The sequence below is a fragment of the Schistocerca gregaria genome, chromosome 4, assembly GCF_023897955.1.
Source record: "Schistocerca gregaria isolate iqSchGreg1 chromosome 4, iqSchGreg1.2, whole genome shotgun sequence".
NCBI lineage: Eukaryota > Metazoa > Arthropoda > Insecta > Orthoptera > Acrididae > Schistocerca > Schistocerca gregaria.
In genome coordinates, this window is record NC_064923.1 from 395,115,881 (window position 1) to 395,131,626 (window position 15,746).

Here is a 15,746-nt window from a genome sequence, read left to right on the forward strand (position 1 = left end):
TATTTAACATTTGCAACGGCTTATCTCATGCTAATGTTAAACTATGACCTTGCTTATGCTAATCACTTAAATTGTTACCTAGACAATATTTCCAATATTCCATTACTATATATTAATTATTTTTGGCACTGCAATTTTCTTTTTCCATCAGTGTCTACTGAAGTACATTAAGCAATATGAGACATGATCACAAATGTTACGAATATTCTTTTTCTTCCACTTACTACACGGATTGCAACAACCTTAATTTAATTTCATATTCCTTACTATATTTAGATCTACATCTAAGTTATTACGCTGTAATTAACAATTAAGTCCCTGGCAGAGGATTCATTGAATCATTTTCAAACTATTTCTCTATCTTTCCACTCTGGAATGCCATGTGCGAGAGAAGGGCATTTAAATCTCTCTGTGCGAGCTCCAATTTCTCTTATTTTACAATGATGATCATTTCTCCCAATGTAGATGGTCACCAATAGAATATTTGTGCAATCTGAAGGAGAGTTGGTAAATGAAATTTCATGAGAAAACCTGCCACAACAAAACATACCTTTATTTTAATGATTGCCAACTCAATAGACATACCATGCCTGCGGCACACTCTCTCCTATTTTGGAATAATACAAGTATGTTAGAAAAGTATGTAGAAAATTTGAAGGCTCTTTATCTTTACAGTGATATCTCACCTTGCAGTTGCAGTTGCGGTATAGAGAGTTCTGTGGTTAGTGCACCAACCCCCCTGTTGCTCTGCCAGTTTACCAGATCTTAGATGTCTCACTCAAGATGTCCCTGTAATGGCACCATGGGACTCAGTGCACCCCACACCAGTACCCCCACCACAGAAAATTACTTCGCAGTATTTGAAATCGAACCAGGATCCCTCGCATGGCAGCCATCTACAATGGTCACTTAACTATGATGACCAACAATTAATGTTGCACATCATGTATTTTTATTTGTTGCTGAGAAGAAAAACTAATTTCTTATGAAGCTCTTTATGTTTTTGGAATGGATGATAGTTGCCACATGCACATTGTTATAAAATACAGCTATGAACTGCAGTCACACGAATATTTGATTCAGGCTACACGTGGGCTGAGGCCCACAGTTTGATGACCACTGTTGTGGATGACTCATCTATGTGGAAAGTGATTCCACACTCTCAGCTATAGACAATGTGTTTTCTCCTTTGATTCTTCTTTCTGAGAGCTTTGAGATCATTATGACAGAGTTCAAGAGTAGCAGCCCTTCAACAATGAGGTCATTAGACACAGAACAAGCTCAGATTGGGGAAAGGAATAGTCCATGGACTTTTCAACGAAACCACTCAGGTCTTTGCTTAAGCAATTCAATAAAACGACAGAAAACCAGATTTTCGATGTCCGGATGGTCAACTGAACTTCGGTCCTCCCGAATGTGAGTCCAGTGTCTTGACAAGCCTTCTGGCCCAGTACAGAGAGGAGCATTACATGCAAAACACTTTCCCAATGAGTACTATTCTCATGCTCTGATCACTAGGCATCTAAAATGATGTTGGGGTGTGAAGGATTGTATGGATATTGGCAGATTGGAGCTGTCCAGGAACTCCATATGACAGTGTTGCATGCCTTTTCTATATCCAAAAATATTTGTTACATGGTGTATACGAAAACAGTGCCACAAAGTAGTACTGTACATGTTTCTATAATGAAAAATGTTCCACGAAAAAGCATACTGTATAGGCCCTACTCACAAATAGCCAAATGACAAACACTTGCACACAAGGAACAAATACGAGAGTTGGAACTTAAATAGTGGCAACTATTTATTCACAACCAGTTCAAAAGAGTTACATGTTTGCATCTGTTACTGGCCTTCAAAGTAGTCACCAGCGTTGTGTAGAACCAGATGCCAGCGATGTGGAAGGTGTAGTATACTGTTAGCAGACCCTGTTCTGTTGATGGTGCGAATGGAACTGTCTGCTGCCTGTCGAATCTGGAACTGTTCGGAAGCGAATGCCACGAAGTGGTTCCTACATCTTTGGAATCAAATCAAAGTCACAGTATGGCTGATGGTACACTACTTCCCAGTCCCATCGACCAAACAGAGCAGCCACAGCTTGCGCTGTATGTGTCTGCGCATTGTCATGCAAAATGATGGGTGGGTTGCGCAGAAAGTGTCACCACTTCTTTTGCAATACTGGTCGCAGGTGATGCTCCAAAAATGAGCAGTAATACTGTGCTTCAACGGTCTGCCATGGAGGAACATAATGCGTTAGGGTAATAGCATCACAGTCATACAAAACAATCACCCTAGCTTCAGACTACTCCATTCGCACCATCAACAGAACAGGCTCTGCTAATGGTATACTACGCCTTCGACATTGCTCGCAACAGGTTCAACACAACACTGGTGACTACTTTGAAGGACAGTAACAGGTGCAAACATTTAACTCTTTTGTATCGGTTCTGAATAAATAGTTGCCACTATTTAAGTTACAACCCTCATAGCTTTCTAGTTTCAAGGGCCTACTGCCATCAACTAATAATAATTTGCTCCAATGACAAGAAACCATCACTCATTGTGAGATGATGTGCTTACTGATCAATAAAAATACAGCTCACTCAAGATAGAAACTGTCCTATATAAACAACTGCATTTAGCACTACAAAAACTGAATTATTTAAAATCAGAAAAATACTTCAAAAATTATAGTGTATGCTAAAAATGGTCACCCTTCTCCGCTACACGTTTTGTATTTGTGCAATCACATTCAAATTCACTTAATGCAGAACTGTGATATCAGTTCTTTCAGTACTCTACAGCATGTTTTCCTCCAGTGAATTGCAATTATAGCATTACTTTATACATATTTCCTTTTAAGTATCGCCACAGGAAAAAAAAAAAAAAAGAAGAAGAAACCAACAACAACAACCATACAGACAAGTCTGACAAACAAGGGAGTGACAAACCTTTGCTCATTGTGAGGTTTCACAAATGCGAGATAGTGTTTGATGAGACTCTTAGCATCCATCTCCATCTTTCTGGAAACAGCAGTACCAGTACTGCCTGCCATGTTGTTCTACATGAGAGCAGCTTTTGAAAATTTGGAATTAAATGCCTTTATTGACAGTAGTTTCAAAAAATATTGAGACAGTAACTCAATAACCAGGAACACTGCAAACTCTGACTTATTTTATCACAAAGGAATTGGATGCTCAACGTGAGGGTTCTCAGAGGACCAGGAGCGATTAGTCCCATGCTTCAGATGGCCAAAAAAGTGAAACCAAGATTTATTACTCACTCATAAAACACAATGTCTGGCTAAGTTCACCATCTATGAGCTTTTTAAGCAACCACTTGCATAACTTAAGTACTTTTCTTTATCAGTTGGTAGCACTGTCTGAAAATCTGAAATGCGGTATGGTATCACTTGGAAAGAATTACGAACAGAATTAAAAGTATGTTAAACACCTATCTGTTGCATAAGCAGCCTGACGTAGTTTTCAGATTAGCGGTAACTATCTGCAAAGGGGAGTGCGACTGAATGAATTGGGTGGGGTAAAGGGAAATGGAAAGTAAGGCAGGAAGCCGGTGTCACATACTGAAGGTATATGAAATTGGGAACAGTTCTATACACAAAAAGAAATGGAAAGATGTGGCAGTTCCATACACAACATACACTGATCTTTGCCCTCTTGGTGGTTACATACCACTGTTTTTAAATATCATTTCTTTCATTCACCCACATCTCACAATTTTTTATTCATTTATCTGTCTTCAGGAAACTTTCTCACGACCTTCTCATTTGTCATTTTTAATTGTTCTGGGTTTTTCCTTTGTAACAATACTTATATATGTAACTGCTCCTGCTATACTTCCAGAAGATTTTCACGCCTCGTATTATCTTTGCTAGCTTGCAAGTCTCTCCTCATAATCCAACTTTCCAAAACTGGTAAAAAATGAAATAACAACAACAATAATAATAGCTAAATCATTCAATGAAAAGCGTGGCTTGTTTGAGTTATTCTTTTCCTCTTCTGGTGCATAAAACACAGACATATTGAAAAATTCACCACTTTTGTCTACTATATATATCAAAGACTTTCTGTTGTTAATTCAATGTGTGTCCACAGGCAGGTTGTTATTCAACTAAATCCACCCCAAAGGAATACACAATCAGATCAAAAGTATCCTGACATCTACCTGTAAGTGGAAATTAAGATGGGGTGTGTCCACTCTTCATCTCTGCAACAGTTTCTAATCTGCTGGAGACATTTCCAATGAAGCACCAGAATGTCTGGAGTAATGGCAACCTGTTCTTCCTCAAAAGCCAGAAACAAGACAACATTCTAACACATCCCAAAGGTATTCCAAATGCTTTAGGTTGGTACTGTGGGTAGGCAAGTCAATTTCAGAAACGCTGTTGTCCACAGAGCATAGCCTCACATATGCTGCTCTATGAGAGAGTGCATTGTCATGCTGATACAATCATTGTTTACACAGTACATGATGCTGTAAAATGTGTTCATATCCTTCTACATTAACATTTTCTTTAGCGCAAAAAGAGGAACACACCCAAATCAAGATAGATACTTGTCCCATTCCATCACCTATCCTGCACTTCACGTTAGCAGTACACACGGCTCTTTACACCACCTTAAGCTTTGCTTAGCAGCTGTAACGAATTTGTGACATATGAAGAGCTGCTCAACCATTCTACTCAATTCTTTTTAAACCCCATCCATAGCTGCCACTGTGTTAGCTGGACTTCTCTTAGTACTTTGGAACTGACATATGAGCCCTTACACCAATTTCAAGCATATTTTTTTTTTTTTTTTTTACAAATGCACTCTGCATAGTTTGATAGTCCCTGCCTATTAGTACACAAAGTCTCCTGTATTGGTTTAGCTGTGTTTGTTTTCATGTTCCCACTTCACAACTGTTATTCCTGTCCCCACTTCAAAGTCACATGTTGCCCACAGTCTAATTGTGTTGTAAATTTCCCTGGTGGATTTAGTAACGAGGTGAGGTTTAGTAATGAGTAATGCCTAGGCCATATTCGATATTACTGAGTTCTCCTTGCTGACAGTCTGCAGTTGCTGCTTCCCTACTGCCAATACAATACTCCCTGCCTCCCTTTATAATGGCAAGTCTGCCTCTCATGACATCTGATCAATTTCACATTACATGTGACTGTCCAGATACTTTCGATCAGACAGTGTATCAGTGGAATAACAGTATGCTGTGGCGTATCTTTAGCCTGCTAAAAATTAGTGAGCAGTATTGTCAAGGAATATTATCTTCACAAAATATTAATGGCACCACAGATATTATTTGTAGCTTTTCAATTGAAACAATGAATGGTATTACACATTAAATCTACTTACATACTGCTTACCTGTGATGTTGATCTTTGGAACATATAGTTCTCAATTTCAGGACTGCTCATTGTCATTAATGCACCATATCTTCGACGCATATCTTCACTGTAACACAGAAGATGGTTCAGATGGCTCTGAGCACTATGGGACTTAACATCTGAGGTCATCAGTCCTCTAGAACTTAGACCTACTTAAACCTAACTAACCTAAGGACATCACACACATCCACACCCGAGGCAGGATTCGAACCTGCAACCGTAGCGGTCGAGCGGTTCCAGACTGAAGCGCCTAGAACCACTCGGCCACACTGGCTGGCTAACACAGAAGACTCACTTTCATAGATATGATAACCTGTAATACCACACAACTGCTTGGAATAACTGATCAAAAAATATAAACACATGGCAAAAAAGTGGAAGACACTTTTTTCATTGTAGTCTTAGTGATACACCCCAGTATGTAGGAAGCACAAGAGCCTTCTGAAACTTAGTACACTGATTGCCAAGACAAACAGAGAAACTAACACAGAAAGTAAAATAAATGGAAACAAGGAACACTATGCACAGGGAATAGCTTCAGCAAACTACACAAGAGAAAGAATGGAGACCACAGCAAATTGCCTGCAGTCCCAACTCAAGTCATAGTGCAAGGAAAATGTTTACCAACACCACTTAAAACAGGCAAACAAAAAAACACTGACTACTGTTTGAAACAGTGATTTTCACTGCCCACATTGGATGCTGCAGCATGAACTTCTGTTTTTCTATAAATTTGTACTGTCTCCTCTGCATCAAGCATATGTTACTAGCTTTAGTCTTTATCTGTTACTTATTTTCGCAAAGCTAAGAATTTTTGCTGACATAATCTGCAGTCTTGCTTTTTCTGTTGATAATGTACTTTCAGAGTGATGCATTAGAAACAGTTCATTGAACTGACTTCCAGACCTGGACATGTGAAACAGAAAAACACTTGTAAATTCAGCCTTTGTCTGCTCCATGTTTTCAGCCACCTTCCTTTGGATGCTCGGCAGCACAATTCCTTTGAGCTGACAGTGTGCCTCGAATAGCACATTTTTCAAGATCTCACTTCCATAAAATATATTGTTACTAACCCATTTGTCTCAACGGGGGTATTATTGCATGGCATAAAGTACCAAACTTTGGCAGTTAAATTTTAAAATGGAGGAACAAGCGTCATTTCTTGTGTGCATGGTTGCTTGTGGCCAACTATCCCACAGTAATGCTGTGAGTTTTCACAATAGATTATACCAGTCAGAGGATTTCAATTTAAACACCAAGCAGGGCTTCTTAAATGTGAGTTCACTCTTTGTCACCACTCAGATTTTTTTTTTTCACCGCCTGTTGTAAGAAGGATGTATACCTGTGAATTACAAGTAAAATTCTTACGTTAATACAGGCACGTAAAGTTCTCTACAACTTTTACAGAAACGAGGAGGGAAAAGTCATGAAAGGGAGTTGGTAGTTGAGAAGAGGACGAGACGAGACTTTACTCTATCCCACAGGTTATTCAATCTCTGCTTCAACCAAGTTGTAAAGCATCCCAATGAGAAATTTGGGTTAGTTTTACTTACGGCAGCAGAAGCGTAGTGTGCTAATGTTGGCAACAACCGCTAATACTGGGAATTAGATTCGATTCATATGAACGCAAACATTTTGTTATGAAATGTTCACAAACATAACTACTTTATTGAGCAGATAAAGGTGCAACCAAGAATCTGTCTCCCACCTTCATCTACATCTATACTCTGCAAACCACCGTGAGGTGTACGCCAGATGGTACATCCCATTCTACCCGTTATTAGGCTTTCTTCCTGTTCCATTCACAAATGGAGTGCAGATTGATTGAATGCCTCTGTGCGTGCAGTAATTATTCTAATCCTATCCTCTTGATCCGTATGTGGGCAGTATGTAGGGGATTGTAGTATATTCCTGGAGTAAGCAATTAAAGGTGGTTCTTGAAACTTCAACAGACTTGTGAGATAGTTTGTGTCTGTCTTCAAGAGCTTCCCAGTTCAGTACCTTCAGTATCTCAGACACTTTCCCACAGATTAAACAAACCCATGACCACTGTGCTGCCCTTTTCTGTATATGTTCAATATTCCCTGTGTCTGCCCCCGATAGCTGAGTGGTCAGGGCGACAGAATGTCAATCCTATGGGCCCGGGTTCGATTCCCGGTTTTGCCAGAGATTTTCTCCGCTCAGGTACTGGGTGTTACGTTGTCCTAATCATCATCACTTCATCCTAATCGTTGCACAAGTCACCAAAGTGGCGTCAGCTCAAAAGACCTGCACCTGGCAAATGGTCTACCCGACGAGAGGCCCTAGCCACACGACATTTTTTTATGTCCCCTGTTAGTCCTATCTGGTAAGGGTCTCGCATATGTGAGCAATATTCTAGAATCGGTAGCACAAGTGATTTGTAAGCAATCTCCTTTGTAGACTGTTTCCACTTCCCCAGTATTCTATCAGTAAACTGAAGTCTCGAACATGCTTTACCCACAACTGCACCTATGTGATCATTCCATTTCCTATTCCTACAAAGCGGTATCCAGGTATTTGCACAAGTTAGATGATTCCAACAGTGAGTCATTGATATTATAGTCACAGGATACAGCTTTTTTTTATTTTTTGTGTGTGTGAAGTGCACATTTTACATTTCTGAACATTTAAAGCAAGTTCTCAATCTCTGCACCCACTTGAAATTTTATCATGATCTGGCTTAATATTTTTGCAGCTTCTTCCAGATAGTACTCTATTACAGATAATTGGATTATTTGCAAAAAGTCAGATTCCCTAAGGCATGCCTGAAGTTACTTTGCCATCCAAGATAATATGCCGTGTCCTCACTCCCAAAAGTGCTCAATACAGTCACAAATTTCACTTGATGTCCCACATGATTGTACTTTTGACAATAAGAGGTGAGAGTCGAGTTTCACATGGTCAATGTTTTCGAGATTGAGACTGGTTGGCATTGAGGAGGTAATTCTGTTCAAGATACCTCATTATGTTTGACCTCAGAATATGTTCTAAAATTCCACAAAAAATCCGTGTCAAGAACATTGGATAGTAGTTTCTTGGATCAATTCTACAACCCTTCTTGGAGATAGGAGTGACCTGCACCTTTTTCCAAGAACTGTGCAGTTTTCTGGTCGAAGGATCTACAATAGTTTATAGTTATAAGAGGAGCTAACTCAGTCACAAATTCAGTATAGAATCAGACAGGGATTCCATCTGGCCCCAAAGCTTTGTTAAATTTTAATGGTTTCAGCTGTTTCTCAACACCACCGACAATAATACTTACTTCATTCATCTTTTCAGTGGTACAAGGATTAAACTGGGGCAGTTCTCCTGTGTTTTCCTTTGTAAAGGAACATTTGAAAATGGAGTTGAGCATTTCTGCTTTTGCTTTGCTACCCTCATTCAGTTCATGTCGCATTCTGCCATGGTAGTAACTGAAGGCATCCCACACTGCTTTCTTCACAGCCAAACATGTTTATCTATAGACCTAATCTTTGTTTTACACCTATTAAGAATTAATGTGTTTCTTTAGAAGTTTCTTTGCAGTAGCTGTTTGCCATGGAGGTTCCATCCCATTATTAACTGTTGTAATTGGTAAATATCTATCCAGTGCGTAGTTAACTATTCCTTTAAATGTGATCCAGAGTTCCTCTACATGCTCCTGCCCTGTGCTGCAAGCATAAAGTTCCTCATTGGATATGGCACTACTGATTTTCTCTTTTACTAATCATATTTATCTTTCTGCTTGTTTTAGTTGTTCTTTGTGTTTTGGTAATCATCGTTGCCACAACAATATCATGGCCACTGATAGTGGTTTTGATGTGGGCACCCCAAAGACATCATGTCTATTTGTTGCCGTTAGATCCCATATAATTCCATCACAAGTGGCTTTCCTAAATATCTGTTCAGTGCAGGAACAGCATTAATTATTTCATGCCCAGTCATTGCTAGCATCATCAAACTACACCACCACTCCCAACGTAAAATTCTGCTAAAATCTGCAAATGAAATTAACGTTCAGGGAGAACTAATAACAACTTCAAGGTGTGCTGTTAGAGCAATGAGTAGGTAGTTCGGTTGAACAGAATGTATATTCTTCAAAAGAAGCTACAAGAGGAATATAAAAAAGTAAAACAAGGTTGGTTGATTTAGTGGAGGTGACCAAAAAGCAAGGTCATTGATCCCTTCGGATGTGGGAAGGATGGTGAAGGAAATCTGCTATGCCCTTTCAAAGGAACCATCCAAGCATTTGGCTGAAGCAACTTTCAGAAATCATAGAAAATGTAATCAAGGATGGCCAGAAGCAGGTTTAAACTGTTGTAATTCCAAATGTAAGTTTTAACCATTTTGCCATTTCACTCAACGTAAAACAAGGATAATGGGTGGCGGAGTGTGAATTGCATTGCAGTATCAAGATTAGGAAATGCAACACTGAAAATTTGCTACTGAGGCAGCAAATTAGACAATGGAGAAGTAAAGAGGACATAAAACGTGGACTGGCAATAGCAAGAAAAGACTGTTCCCATAAAATATACAATTTCCTTGAATGTAAGAAAATACCCACCTGGAGTTTAGCCTTATATGGAAGCACAGATGTGCAACGAAAGTACACACAAGAAGAGAATAAAAGATTTTGGAAGGTGGTGTCACCAGAGAATGCTGTTAGGTGGGTACATCAGATAACTAATGATGAGGTACAAACAACAGAAAACTGGATAGGTTGATAGGACACAGCATCAGGTATGAAGAAATACTTGGTAATTTAAGTATTTAGGGAAATATTGTATAGGAAGACCAAGGGTTGAACAGCTATATGAGGATGTAAGTTAGTGCACTGTTATTTATAATTTTACACTAGCAGATTTTTACGTGTTCATACTGCTGATACAGGTCCAATGACCATCTCTCAATGATATTGGATTTATGAGAATAATACAGTGTATAAAAGGATCAAGCCAATTTGTTTACCAGATGGAAGATACAGCTGGCGGTTCAGTTAGGTTTAAACTCATTTGCAGAGTAGTCCTAACGATGAGACTTGCATTCACAGGCTGTAGGCCTAACAAGTTTCTAGTTCACGTAGCTATAGTAATGTGGTCAACACAGTAGAGACTTCTGTTGTTTAAAATAACTGGCAGATCATTTGCGCGTGGGAAAGAAAAAAAGCATGAGAACGCAAATATTTCCCTGTGGTATTAAAATGCACACAAATCCTTCACATCGTACAAATAAATACAATAAATATGTCATGCAAGTTTCACTGCTAGCACAACACAACAACCCGCGGAAAAACAGATTAATAGTTCAACTTAAAAAAAGAGTTATGAAGAATGTACCCCAATTTGGAACAGGATTCTTTGTAAACCAAAATATATTAAACTCGATAGTAGAATTTAAATCTGTCTATGACAGGCTTTCAACATGAACCTTCAAATCAGTAAACAAACTGTATACCATTGTAAACTCACATGCACCAACAAATGAGAAAAACAGAACACAAAAAGGACAAACAGAAATTTTTTGGCAGGAACTGTCAAACACCTTAGACCAGATTTCATCCAAAAACACAATAATGTTGGGAGACTTTAATGCTCAAATCGGCAAAGAACGTCATCACCAATCCATAGTAGGCAAATTCCCTGCACATAAAAGAACCAATGCAAATGGAGAAAGACTTATTAGTTTATGCAGAGAACATGACATAGTTCTAAAGTCTACATATTTCAAAAAACTCCCTAGAAAACCAACTACATGGGTATCCCCGAATCCATTGACCATGTTGCTATAAGCAGACTGTCTGCATCAGAGATACTCAATGTAAAAGTTGCTAATAGTGCAAGTTTAGATTCAGATCACTATCTGTCGTTAAATTCAAAATTAGACCAATATATACAAGAAAGAGAATATCAACCTAAAAAGTTGGACACTCAGAAATTAACCAAGGAACACAATTTCAGGACACTTTTGGAAAAGAAAACACCTAAAACATGGGAACAACTTCAAAAAGATATAGTACAGGCTGCAGAAGAAACCATTCTCCTTACCAAAAAATGGAAACATGCCTGGTGGAATGATGAGTGTGACAAACTAATCTTAACATGACGAGCTTGGAACATTTGAAATGCAAACAAAAATGATAAAAAATAGGAACTCCCTAAAAGAAGCCTGGAAGCAAGCTTCAAAAGGCCTTAAAAAGGTCAAAGTTCAATACATAAAAGACCAACTAGCATCAATAGACACCAACTTCAAACAGAAGAATGCTAGGGACTTTTACAAAACTTTCAAAAGTAACTTAAAGAAATGCTCTCCTCCTAGTCTATTTTTCACGGACCCAAAAACGCAGAAAACTGCATACAACAGCATAGAGAACTGTAGAATACTTGCTGAATATTTTGAAGAACTACATAACTGTTACCCACCGAAAGAAAAATTTAATTTCAATATTGTAAACCCAACACCACCAGACTCCAAGCCGCCAACCACAGAAGAAATAAAAGAAATCATAAAAGAGCTTAAAAATAATAAAGCCCCTGGAGAGGATAATATAGTTGCTGAGCTATAGAAGTGCTCTAGTGACAAAATGATACAGAGTCCACCAGAAATACTAAAATATATCTGGACAACACACAGATTACCACCAGACTGGACATCTGCTTTAATACATCCACTACATAAAAAAGGGAAGAAAACAGATCCTAGCAATTATAGGGGAATCTCCCTCTTACCAGTGACCTATAAGAGCTTGTCTAAGGCGCTTTTAAAAAGAGCAGAAGAGATACTTGACAAACAGCTAGGAGAGTATCAGGCTGGATTTAGGAAGGGAAGGTCATGTGCAGAACAAATAATAAATTTAAAGAACATAACAGAAATGAGGAAAATCAGGAACTTAAAACATGTAACTACTTTTGTGGATTTTAAAAAAGCCTATGATTCAATTGACAGAAATATACTGCTTGATATCTTAAAAGAATTGGGACTCGATGCTAAAACAACTGCAATAATTATAGGTACTTTGACAAATACAAAATCGAAAGTAAAATTTAGGGGAGAGCTCTCAAAATCGTTTGAAATAAAGTCAGGTGTTCGACAGGGAGATGGTCTGTAACCTCTCCTTTTCAATTGTGTCTTGGAGAAGATAGTTCGAGAATGGAGGAAGACAATCAATACTAAAGGGATTCAACTAGGGAGAAATCCAAACAAGATCACTGTCGACTGTTTAGCCTTCGCAGATGACATGGCATTGATTACAGATTCACTAGACAATGCCCAAGAACAAATAACAGAACTACAAAAACAAGCAGCCAAAGTAGGACTACAAATATCCTATGAAAAAACAAAGTTTATGACAAACATCTGTGATGCTCCTCAAAATATTGCAGTTGACAACAACACAATACACAACACAGATTCCTTTAAATGCATAGGAGAGTGGATTACATACAATGCCAAAGAAAAGATAGCTATAGAAACTAGAGTGCACAAAATGGAAAGAGTGTTTCATATGACCAAAAACGTTTATAATAAAAAAAATTCTTGTCCTGGAACACGAAATTAAGACACTAACAAACAGTGGCCAGACCTGAAGCTCTCTATGCGGCAGAAACACTAACAAGAAATGGAGATCGTGAGAAACTAGAGAAGGTCGAAAGAAGAATTTTAAGGAAAATACTGGGAGCTAAAAGAAACGATAATGCTGAATACAGGTTAAGACCGAACAGAGTTATATCTGAAAACGGAGAAACTAACTGATGTAATGAGGAAGAGGAGACTACAGTTTTTTGGACATATATTCAGAATTGATAACAACAGACTAACCAAGCGGATATTCACATTACTCAACAGCTACAAATCCAAGCCAGCATGGTTCATAGAGACTGAAACGGACATTGAAAATGCTGGAGTTACAATAGGCACAATAGAAAACAGAACACATTTCAGAAAGGCAGAATTTCAGGAGAGAAAGAAAATAACTAGACGAAAGTGGACTCAAGAAGAAAGGGAACAACATTCTAAAAGGATGAAGGAAATTTGGAAACTGAGGAAATCTAATACAATGAAGATTAGCCAAGGTTGATTCATCGTACCCTCCAAATCGGTTATTCGAAAAAAGGAGGAGGTCAACTTAAAAAAAATTTGTAATACGATCGTTGACAGAAAGGTCATGCACGGTTGATTCGGCTTTAATAATGTGTGGAATATTTTATTGGCCGCAGCAAAAAATTAAATCGGGTACATCGATTGCATTCACTACATTTAAAATCTACAAATTTTCCTTGAGAATAAAATTACAACACTTGCTGTGGTAAGAGCATTCAGTACGCTCTGAATAATGCAATAGTTCTCTTGGTAAGCTTGACGCTGTGATTTCAGTCAATAACAAACAATTAAAAATTATCTTCACATGACGAAACTGCTGAGAGTATAAAGCGTGCACAATTTGTCTGCCATGGTAAAACCAATTTTTCAGGCATATATTACAGATGAAGTAAGGGTTGTAGGTAGCGGGTTATCCAAGTTCAAAAAGTTAAACGAATACAGTCTTAGGCGAAACTTTGAATGAGAAAGATAATATGAAGTAGCCTACTACGGTTTCAGGACACTGAAACGCAGTTATTAAATGATGGCGAAATACTTGTCACAAATCATGGAACTCACAGTTCCATTACAGCACACAATCGACACGCTGGCGAGCGCCACAACATTGTATGAGTACTCTCCAAGAATTGGAACACGTCCATGCTGCAATTAAGTTTACGCGAATGGAAACAGCACACTATACAATACACATTGAGTACACAACTCGATAGGTTCTGCTATTTGCACTATTCCCACCCAGTGTTGCCAACTCTAAAAAAAACCGAGTCGCTAGGTACAATATCAAAAGTCGCTAAAACTGATTTAAACTGATTTTACTATGGGTGCACCGAAAACTTCATGCTGTGAATGGTGCAATAAGCCATCGTGGTGTGTGTGTGGGGGGGGGGGGGGGGGGGTAACAAAATATTAATAAAAATTGTCTCATACGTAATGGCTATATTGTCTTAATTAAATGACGCATCGCTTGCAACAACATACATATAAAATACGCTAATGTTTAATTAAACATGTTATCATAATTGACGCAACGCATAAATTGTTGTTTGTATTTGTATTTGTATTTCTTTATTAGTCCTGTAAGTCGTGTTTAGGTACATATTTTGCACAAACGATGTAGGACAAGTCAGGTTGGTACAGTATATACAACATCATACACATTGTTATTTTGAAAGGATAGGAGGTATTAAATAAAAATGGGGGGAAGAGGAGTTTGTGGCACAACTTAACAAGAATAAGGGACCGGTTGGTAGGACATGTTCTGGGGCATCAAGGAATCACAAATTTAACATTGGAGGGCAGCGTGGAATGTAGTCGAATTAAGTCGGGTGATGCTGAGGGAATTAGCTTAGGAAATGAGACACTTAAAGTAGTAAAGGAGTTTTGCTATTTGGGGAGAAAAATAACTGACGATGATCGAAGTAAAGATGATATAAAATGTAGACTGGCAATGGCAAGGAAAGCGTTTCTGAAGAAGAGAAATTTGTTGACATCGAGTATAGATTTAAGTGTCAGGAAGTCGTTTCTAAAAAAAATATTTGTGTGGAGTGTAGCCATGTATGGAAGTGAAACATGGACGATAAATAGTTTGGACAAGAAGAGAATAGAAGCTTTCGAAATGTGGTGCTACAGAAGAATGCTGAAGATTAGATATGTATATCATATAACTAATGAGGAGGTATTGAATAGAATTGTGGAGAAGAGGAGTTTCTGGCACAACTTGACTAGAAGAAGGGATCGGTTGGTAGGACATGTTCTGAGGCGTCAAGGGATCACCAATTTAGTATTGGAGGGCAGTGTGGATGGTAAAAATCGTAGAGGGAGACCAAGAGATTAATACATTAAGCAGATTCAGAAGGATGTAGGCTGCAATACGTACTGGGAGATGAAGAAGCTTGCACAGGATAGAGTAGCATGGAGAGCTGCATCAAACCAGTCTCAGGATTGAAGACAACAACAAAAACAACAACTTATTAAAATTATTCAGTACATGTTGAATATTGATGACAAATTTAATATAATGAAATAAAATGATAGACTTATTAAGAATATTTGAGCAGTTACACTGCACTTTTCTGGTACTCTAAAAACTCGGAAACAGAATAGAAGCAATGGTCAAGCAAGTACTCTTTCAGTTTCACTTTAAACTGTCGTAACTTTGCATCTGTTTCAAATAGGGTGGCATGTGATTGTACAGCATTATGCCAGTATGATACACTCCTCTCTTACAAATGTTTGTACTTACTGTATT

The 15,746-nt window shown here is 38.2% G+C and overlaps 1 protein-coding gene across 2 annotated transcripts in view; it reads right to left on the bottom strand.

The window, feature by feature from the left end:
* The window catches only part of LOC126365845 (mediator of RNA polymerase II transcription subunit 15-like), a 92,731-nt gene extending 78,476 nt beyond the window's left edge, over nt 1-14,255 (bottom strand). Inside the window, exons 1-2 of one of the 2 annotated variants that reach the window (XM_050008486.1) lie at nt 14,057-14,252; nt 5,381-5,468 (exon numbers count right to left, since the gene is read on the bottom strand). In XM_050008486.1, coding sequence (XP_049864443.1) covers nt 5,381-5,468; nt 14,057-14,139 — 171 coding nt within the window. In that variant the 5' untranslated portion in view covers nt 14,140-14,252. Of the gene's footprint in view, nt 1-5,380; nt 5,469-14,056 lie in introns of both variants that reach the window. The other variant, XM_050008485.1, reaches the window with a different exon arrangement.
* Nucleotides 14,256-15,746: the final 1,491 nt, after the last annotated feature.